This window comes from Anolis carolinensis, unplaced genomic scaffold (assembly GCF_035594765.1).
Source record: "Anolis carolinensis isolate JA03-04 unplaced genomic scaffold, rAnoCar3.1.pri scaffold_14, whole genome shotgun sequence".
In the NCBI taxonomy this organism is placed as follows: Eukaryota; Metazoa; Chordata; class Lepidosauria; order Squamata; family Dactyloidae; genus Anolis; species Anolis carolinensis.
In genome coordinates this window covers 946,439-956,924 of record NW_026943825.1, presented here as the reverse complement: position 1 = coordinate 956,924, position 10,486 = coordinate 946,439, and the positions used below count along the sequence as shown (strand labels likewise).

The 10,486-nt window shown below is 34.2% G+C and overlaps 1 protein-coding gene across 1 annotated transcript in view; it reads left to right on the top strand.

The window, feature by feature from the left end:
* Window positions 1–2,316: 2,316 nt before the first annotated feature.
* The window catches only part of mus81 (MUS81 structure-specific endonuclease subunit), a 30,431-nt gene continuing 22,261 nt past the window's right edge, over window positions 2,317–10,486 (top strand). The window contains exons 1-4 of the mRNA XM_062965199.1: window positions 2,317–2,724; window positions 5,412–5,550; window positions 8,192–8,365; window positions 10,321–10,385. Coding sequence (XP_062821269.1) covers window positions 2,611–2,724; window positions 5,412–5,550; window positions 8,192–8,365; window positions 10,321–10,385 — 492 coding nt within the window. The 5' untranslated portion in view covers window positions 2,317–2,610. The remainder of the gene's footprint in view (window positions 2,725–5,411; window positions 5,551–8,191; window positions 8,366–10,320; window positions 10,386–10,486) is intronic.

Sequence of the window (10,486 nt, the reverse complement as noted above, 5' to 3'; positions counted from 1 at the left end):
CATGGCCATATTTACCTCACAGCCTCTGAGGATGCCTGCCCTAGATGTGGGCGAAATGTCAGGAGAGAATGCTTCTGGAACATGGCCACACAGCCCGAAAGACAGACAACAACCCTGTGATCCCGGCCACGAAAGCCTTCGACAACACATTAAATCCTGTTTATACCGGTTGTAAAAAAAAATGCCTGCGCGAGGATCTGATTTGGCTTCACAAAGAAGGCCTGACGAATTCGACTAGGCCGTTTCCTTTCAAAGCTCTCTGTGGTTCGGAGACGCCTAGAACGCCCTCTCTCCGCGAGCCAGACAAAGGCCGTTGGCGCCCAAACCACCCCCTCTTTGGAGGCCTCAGTGCGCCTGCGCAGACGGGCTCCCTCTTCGCCTCTTCCAAATAAGGCCTCGAATGAGCCAAACCCGCAAGCCACGCCCCGCTTGCAACTTGATTTGCCCTTATATGGGCATATGAAGCGATGCAGCGCGGGCGGGGGGAGGAGGGAAAGGAGCAAAGCTCGGGCGCGCCCTCTAGCGGCCCTGGGAGGGCATGGCAGCGCTTCCGGAAACCTTGGAATAATCGCAGAACTGAGACTCTCATCTAAAAGGCACCCAGGCATTATTATTTATTTATATTTATTTATTTACTCACATTTATATCCCGCTCTGCTCACCCCGGAGGGGACTCAGAGCGGCTTACAAAACAAATGTACATACAATATATTATTAGCATAGCACAATATAAGCATTAAATTACTATATTGTACTATGTCATTATAGGGTAATATTATTAGTAATATTTATTTATTTATTGACTACATTTATATCCCGCTCTGCTCACCCCAGAGAAGACTCAGAGCGGCTTACAAAACAAATGTACATACAATATATTATTAGCATAGCACAATATAAGCATTAAATGACTATATTGTACTATGTCATTATATGGTAATATTATTAGTAATATTTATTTATTTATTGACTACATTTATATCCCGCTCCGCTCACCCCAGAGCGGCTTACAAAACAAATGTACATACAATATATTATTAGCATAGCACAATATAAGCATTAAATTACTATATTGTACTAAATCATTATAAGGTAATATTATTAGCAATATTACATTTAATATATAATATATAATTAATATTATTATATTGTATTATTAGTAGTATAATATTATATTACATTATATTATTATCAATTTTATAAGTATATACAATATATATGTATAAATTATTGTATATTATATACAGTATAATATTATATGTATTAGTATAATATTGTATTACATTATAATATCAATTTTATAAATATATATAAATTATTGCATATTAAATATATGTATATAAAATTAGCATATATTGTATTATTAGTATAATATTGTATTACATAATATTATCAATTTTATAAGTACAGTATCTACAATATATTCTATATAAATTATTGTATATTACATATCTGTATATAAAATTAGCATATATTGTATTAGTATAATATTGTATTACATTATAATATCAATTTTATAAGTATCTACAATATATTATATATTTATAAATTATTGTATTATATATGTATATAAAATTAGCATATATTTTATTAGTACATTGTATTACATTATAAGTATCTACAATATATTCTATATTTATAAATTATTGTATGTTAAATATATGTATATAAAATTAGCATATATTGTATTATTAGTATAATATTGTATTACATTATAATTTTATTATCAACATTATAAGTATCCACAATATATATATTTATAAATTATTGTATATTATATATATGTATATAAAATAAGCATATATTGTATATTAGTATATTAGTATAAATTAGTAATAATATTAGTATATTGTATAAATTATTGTATATTATCTATATGTATATAAAATTAGCATATATTGTATTATTAGTATAATATTGTATTACATTATAGTATTATCAACATTATAAGTATCCACAATTTATTATATATTTATAAATTATTGTATATATATATATATATATGTGTATATAAAATTAGGATAGCATAATTAGACTGAGTTCTAAGCCTGCAATGCAGTTTGACATGCTTTCCATCCCATGATCCCATTGAGCAATTAAAGTGGTGTCAAACTGTATTGTAATAATACTAATATATCTATATTAAAATTGTTGTAATATATATTATATATTATATTATATATATTATACACTACAACTTACGATATAGTACAATATATTATATATTACCAATAGTATAATATACTCTCCTGCAAAGGATCTATTTCTATTTTCTATTTCCTGCAAACATCTATTTTTATTTTATTGAATACGTATATACAGTACAGTATATCTTTGTTTCTTGCTATCATCCATGAGAATATTGCGCATGCGCACATCGAGTCCCTCTCGGGTTCTTCGCTAGCTCTGCAGTTTCAGCTTTCGGCCGCTGAGCGCGAACTGAGCATGCGCACATGGAGTCGTCTCTTTTTACGCCACCACGGGGTACGAAATGCGCATGCGTGCACCCGTTTTTTGGCGGCCTGTTCGATTTCCTTACACTTCCGGCCATTCTGAGGCGCGGGAACCGGAGAGGAACCCAACGAAGTCCTCGGAACGTAGGACAAAAAGATGCCGAAGCCTCACCCGGTGTGTCCGAATCCTTTATTTATGCGGTGGCTCCAGGAATGGCGCGACGAAGCCGCCGAACGCGGGCGGGCAAGAAGCCAACGGGCCTATGAGCGGGTAAGCCACGCCCCCTTGCCGAGAAGCCACGCCCACACGAAGGGAGAAAGAGCTTAGCCACGCCCACACCAAAAGACTGACCTTGTAAAACTACAACTGCCAGAATCCCATAGCATTGAACCATGGCTGTTAAAGTGGTGCCAAACAGCATTATTATTTATTATTTATAAAAAATAAATAATATTATACTATTATAATATATATAAATTATATGAATAATATTATGTATATAAATTTTTATATATTATAAATATTATAATTTTACAATATATATAATATATATATAAATTTATATACATAATATTATTCATATATTTATAAATAAAATAGTGACATTTATATCCCGCCCTTCTCACCCCGAAGGGGACTCAGGGCGGCTTACAAGTTATATATACATACAATATATTATATTATTAGGATAGCACAATATAAGCACTACATAAGCATTATATATTATTATATTGTACTATACGACTATACTATAATATTATTAGTAATATTACATGTAATATATACAATTATAATAGTGTATTATTATTATTACATTGTATTACATCATAATATTATTACCAATATTATATGTATATACAATATAGTATTAGTATTAGTATACATACAATAAATTATATTATTAGTATAGCACAATATAAGCACTACATAAGCATTATATATTATTATATTGTACTATACGACTATACTATAATATTAATATTACATGTAATATATACAATTACAATAGTGTATTATTACATTGTATTACATCATAATATTATTATCAATATTATATGTATATACAATATACAGTAGAGTCTCACTAATCCAAGCTAAACGGGCCGGCAGAAGCTTGGATAAGCGAATATCTTGGATTATAAGGACTGATCAAGGAAAAGTCTATTAAACATCAAATTAGGTTATGATTTTACAAATTAAGCACCAAAACTTCATGTTATACAACAAATTTGACAGAAAAAGTAGTTCAATACGCAGTAATGTTATGTTGTAATTACTGTATTTACGAATTTAGCACCAAAATATCACAATATATTGGAAACATTGACTACAAAAATGGCTTGGATTATCCAGAGGCTTGGATAAGCGAGGCTTGGATTAGTGAATAATAATATTATGAATATTATATGTATATACAATATGTTATAATTATATATTATTGTAAATTATATTGTGTGTGTGTGTGTGTGTGTGTGTATATATATATATACAAGCTGTGCCCAGCCACGCGTTGCTGTGGCGAAGTATGGTGGTATGGGAAATAAAGTATTGAGGAATTGGTAGTAGTTAAGGTAAAGGGTCCCCTGGGCTGAGTGGGTTGCTAGGAGACCAAGTGAGCGGAGCTTAGCCTTCTAACTGGCAGCAATTGGATAAAAACAATTATTCCTCTCTCTCTCATTCGGACTCTATTTTTATTTTATTTTTGTTGTATCAACCTAGAGGCATGGATGAGGGGTTGTGCTGTCAATTTTCGAGGTTGTGGGGCAGGGGTCCCCAAACTAAGGGCCGGGGGCCGGATGCGGCCCACCGAAGCCATTTATCCGGCCCCCATGGCACAAGGGCAGAAGGGGGTTTGACTAAATGACCCAAGGGTTCTCTTCTTCTCTTACAACCATTATTATTATTATTATTAACATTAAGGCTGGGTGGCCATTTGTCAGGGGTGCTTTGCTTGTGCTTTTGGTCCGCAGAGGCAGAAGGGGGTTGGACAAAATGGCCCAAGGGGTCTCTTCCAACCCTCTTTATTATTATTATTATTATTATTATTATTATTATTATTATTATTATTTATTAACATTGAGGCTGAGTGGCCATCTGTCAGGGGTGCTTTGCTTGTGCTTTCGGTACACAAAGGCAGAATGGGATTGGACTCAATGGCCCAAAGGGTCTCTTCCAACCCTGTTTTTATTATTATTGCTATTATTATTATTATTGACACAACGACGTTGTATGACACAGCAAACAAGATAGACATGCTGGATTTCGTTTCACAAAATCACAAGTCGAACACTTCCCAAGTGTCTAGGACTGTGTGATGTATTTTCGGATGATGCGTGCAGATCCCAGTAAGGTGGCCTTTTGCAGTTGGCAGATCGTAATTTTGTCAATGTCTATTGTTTCCAAATGCCGGCTGAGATCTTTTGGCACGGCACCCAGTGTGCCCATCACCTCCGGGACCACCTGCACTGGTTTCTGCCAGAGTCTTTGAAGTTCAATCTTGAGGTCCTGAGAGCGGCAGAGTTTTTCCTGTTGTTTTTCTTCAATGCGACTGTCACCTGGGATGGCAACATCAATGATCCAAACCTTGTTCTTTTCCACAACTGTGATGTCTGGTGTGTTGTTGTTGTTATTATTATTATTATTATTATTATTATTGTTGCTCGGTGGTCAACTATAGTCCGGCCCTCCAATGGTCCGAAGGATTGTGAACTGGCCCCCTGTTTAAAAAGTTTGGGGACCCCTGTATGTGGGGTGTTTACTTTTGTTGTTTTGTCCACTGCCGTGATGCCATCCCTCTTTTATATATATAGATATAACTAGCATAAGCTGACCCAAGTATAATCCAACCAGGATCTTCACTCGAGTATAAGCCGAGGGGGGCTTTTTTAGTCCTAAAAAAAGGGCTGAAAAACTAGTCTTATACTCGCGTATATACAGTATTCTCTCTCCATTCACAGGCGCTGAGCTCCCTCCGCAAATACCCGTTGCCTTTGCACAGCGGGCGCGAGGCCCGGATCCTTCAGTACTTTGGGGAGCAAATCTGTCGGCAGCTGGAGGAGCGCCTGGAGAGACACCGGGAAGACACGGCCACCACTGGTTCGTGCTGGGAGAAATTGCGGGGTTTACTACCCTGTTTCCCCGAAAATAAGACAGGGTCTTATATTAATTTTTGCTCCCAAAGATGCACTAGGTCTTATTTTCAGGGGATGTCTTATTTTTCCATGAAGAAGAGCTCACATTTATTGTTGAACAACAAAATGAACATTTATTATATACTGTAAAGTAGTTGTCATCACAAACCAGCATAACCAGACAAACTGTGAATCCTATCAAGAATTTCTTGTTACTACCATTATTTCCATGTGCAACAATCTATGGTACCTCTTGCAGTTTAGGTTTCACAAGGTTTCCACGGTGATTTCTCTCTATTCTAGTTTCAATGTAGTCATGAATGATGAATAATATAATATACTATAATAATAATATGATAATATAATAATAATATAATGATATACAATATATTAATTAGATAATATAATAATAGGATAATATAATAGAATAATAGAATGGAATAGAATGATATAAAATATATTAATAGGATAATATAAAATGGAATATTATAATAATAAAAGAATATGCTAATAATGATAAAATAATAATATGATAATATAATTGAATAATAGTATAGAATATAATGATATAAAATATATTAATAGGATAATATATAATGGAATATAATAATAACAGAATAATAATATGAAAATATAATAGAATAATAATAGAATAATAATATAATGATATAATAATAATAATAGAAAAATATAATATAATGATATAAAATATATTAATAGGATAATATAATAATGGGATATAATAATAGTAACAGAATATGATGATAATAATATGGCAATAGAATAATAGTATAAAATAATGTTTCAGGGCATAGCATAGGAATAAGGATGAGAGGAGAATCCCAATGCGTCCTGTACCTTTAAGAAGCAGAAAGAGCAGGACGAGTGGAAAGGCAAGGCAAGGCCAGGTGTGTGTATGAGTGCTGCTTTAGCCCTGCAGCCATGCTTCCCAATGGAACTCTGCTGCAGCCTTAGTTGCTAGGTCTTACTTTCAGGGGAGGCCTTATATTTGGCAATCCCCCCAAAACCCTGCTAGGTCTTATTCTTTGGGGAGGTCTTATTTTCGGGGAAACACGGTACTTGATTCTATTAACCAGGCTATAGAAAGGGTTAGTGGCTTGAAAACCAGCATATGGGATTTTGGAAAACAAACATCTCCATGACCTTTATTGTCTTTTAATCTGTTTTTACCACACTGTTACTATTTAATTGGGTTTTTTTATACCATTTATATTGCAGTTTTAAAACTTGATTAAGTGTGGAATTGTTATCCACCTTGAATCCCCATAGGGAGAAAAGGCAGGGTATAAATAAAGTTAAATAATAATACAGTAGAGTCTCACTTATCCAACGTTCTGGATTATCCAACGCATTCCTCAATACTTTATTTCCCAGACCACCAGACTTCGCCACAGCAACGCGTGGCCGGGCACAGCTAGTTCCTTATAGGGTGCTTGGCTTCCAAACCTTTGGACATTTTGGCCGCCCTTCTCTATTATTGTTATTATTACAGTAGAGTCTCACTTATCCAACATAAACGGCCCGGCAGAATGTTGGATAAGTGAATATGTTGGATAATAAGGAGACATTAAGAAAAAGCCTATTAAACATCAAAATAGGTTATGATTTTAAATTTAAGCACTAAAACATCATGTTATACAACAAATTTGACAGAAAAAGTACAGTAGAGTCCCACTTATCCAACACTCGTTTATCCAACGTTCTGGATTATCCAACGCATTTCTGTAGTCAATGTTTTCAATGCATCATGATATTTTGGTGCTAAATTCGAAAATACAGTAATTACTACATAGCATTAATGTGTAATGAACTACAGTAGAGTCTCACTTATCCAAGCTAAATGGGCCGGCAGAACGTTGGATAAGCGTATATGTTGGATAATAAGGAGGCATTAAGGAAAAGCCTATTAAACATCAAATTAGGTTATGATTTTACAAATGAAGCAGCAAAACATCATGTTTTACAACAAATTTGGCAGAAAAAGTAGTTTAATACGCAGGTTCGGTTTTTCCCCCCAAATGATAATTCGGCCCCTCAACAGTCTGAAGGATTGTGGACCGGCCCTCTGCTTTAAAAGTTTGAGGACCCCTGGGCTAAGGTTTCAAAGAAACGCCTTTAAAAAAAATAATTTTTATTGGTAGTTTTTAAAAATTGTGATAGACATAGATACAAACATGAAATCCAATATTATTCCGGCCCGTTTATATTGGATAAGTGAGACTCTGCTGTAATCTATATATATAAAAGAGTGATGGCGTCATGGCGACCCACAAAACAACAATCTCATCTATCTCATTGGCCAGAAGCAGGCCCACGCTTCCCATTGAAATCCTGATAGGTTTATGTTGGGTTACAATTGTTTTTATTTTTAAATATTGTATTGTATTGTTCTTTCATAGTTGTTGTTTTGCACTACAAATAAGACATGTGCAGTGTGCATAAGAATTTGTTCGGGTTTTTTTTCCCCAAATGATCATTTGGCCCCTCCACAGTCTGAAGGATTGTGGACCGGCCCTCGGCTTTGAAAGTTTGGGGACCCCTGCTCTAGATTCTCAGTCCAGGCTCTTTTGTGCTGTGAATTTCAGATCTGCCGCCCCAAGCCTCAACGTTGAAGACCCCAAACGATGCTGAACCATCAAGTTATGGGGCCACATCCACAGATCGTATCCCGGGGCCACAGTCTGATCTGGCGCAGTGTCCAGAGTCGCACATAAAAGTGAGTGTGCCGTTTGGAGTATGGAGCCCTTACTTATCCATGGGTCAATGAATTGTGTAAGTAATACACAAATTGTAGTTGGACGTAGTTCAGCACAGACTTGCGCAATCTAGCCCTTAAGTTGTGTCGACAAGAGCCAGAAGGGATAGGAAGGAGAATAATGATGATGATGATGATAATAATAATAATAATAATAATAATAATAATAATAATAATAATTTAAATGAAGTTCAAATGAAGGAAAACTAATACTCATAATATAGCAATGTAATATAGCCTCTGTAATTTGGACTATTGTTCTAGGTTTTCTTGATTGAAAGACATATTTTGGATGACTATGTCTTTTGTGGCCAAATTTGGTGTGACTGGGCTCAGTGGTTTTGCTGTTTACTCCATAGTAAAACGAACATTACATTTTTTATATATATACATACGCACATGACCACACCAATATAATAATAATAATAATAATAATAATAATAATAATAATGTATTAACCACCTCTCCTTACAACTTGAAGCAGAGTACAACAAGTTTAAAATACAGTAGAGTCTCACTTATCCAAGCTAAACGGGCCGGCAGAATCTTGGATAAGTGAATATCTTGGATAATAAGGAGGGATTAAGGAAAAGCCTATTAAGCATCAAATTAGGTTATGATTTTTCAAATTAAGCACCAAAACATCATGCTATACAACAAATTTGACAGAAAAAGTAGTTCAATACACAGTAATGCTATGTAGTAATTACTGTATTTATGAATTTAGCACCAAAATATCATGATATATTGAAAACATTGACTACAAAAATGTGTTGGATAATCCAGAACGTTGGATAAGCGAGTGTTGGATAAGTGAGACTACTGTATATGGTATATAATATACAGTAGAGTCTCGCTTATCCAAGCCTTGCTTATCCAAGCTTCTGCCAGCCCGTTTAGCTTGGATAATTGAGACTCTACTGTACAACATAATTTACAATAATATATAATAATATAATATATTATATATACATATAATATTGATAATATTATAGTGTGTTACGGTATAATACTGATAATAAAATATAATAATATTAATTATATATTATATATTAAATGTAATATTACAAATAATATTACGATATAATGACATAGTACAATATAGTAATTTAATACCAGTATTGTACTGTGCTAATAATATATGTATTGTATGTAAATATAATTTGTAAGCCGCTCTGAGTCCTTGAGAAGGGCGGAATATAAATGTAGTAAATAAATAAATAACAGTAACAACAATATAGTGATAATAACAACATAATATAATAGTAATGATAATAATATAATGGTCATAATAATAACAACAAATTTATTAACCGCCTCTCCTTGTGGCTCGAGACAGAGTATAACAAGGTTAAAGCAGGGAGGTAAAACACGAAACTATTAAAATACATATACAGTAGAGTCTCACTTATCCAACATAAACGGGCCGGCAGAACGTTGGATAAGCGAATATGTTGGATAATAAGGAGAGATTAAGGAGAAGCCTCTTAAATATCAAATTAGGTTATGAATTTACAAATTAAGCACCAAAACATCATGTTATACAACAAATTTGACAGAAAAATTAGTTCAATTTGCAGTAATGCTATGTAGTAATTACTGTATTTATGAATTTAGCACCAAAATATCACGATGTATTGAAAACATTGACTACAAAAATGCGTTGGATAATCCAGAACGTTGGATAAGCGAGTGTTGGATAAGTGAGACTCTACTGTACTGTAATAACATACGCACATGACCACACCAATATCATAATGATAATATTCATAATAATATTAACTACCTCTCCTTACAACTTGAGGCAGACCACAACAAGTTTAAAATATATATAACAACATGCACACATGACTATATAACAACACCAACAAATTGTAGGTTAAAATACACAAGTTAAAAATTGGGTGAAACGGGAACGTCCTTTCCGTTTTAGTGGCTTCCTGTTTGAACAAAGCTCAGGAGACAAACTGGACTTGAGCCCATGGCTTCGTTCAGATCTTGGAACTCTTATGCTTAAAGCAGGGGTCCTCAAACTTTTAAAGCAGAGGGCCGGTCCACAACCCTTCCAACTGTGGAGGGGCCGAATTATCATTTGAAAAAAAAACCGGACAAATTCCTATGTACA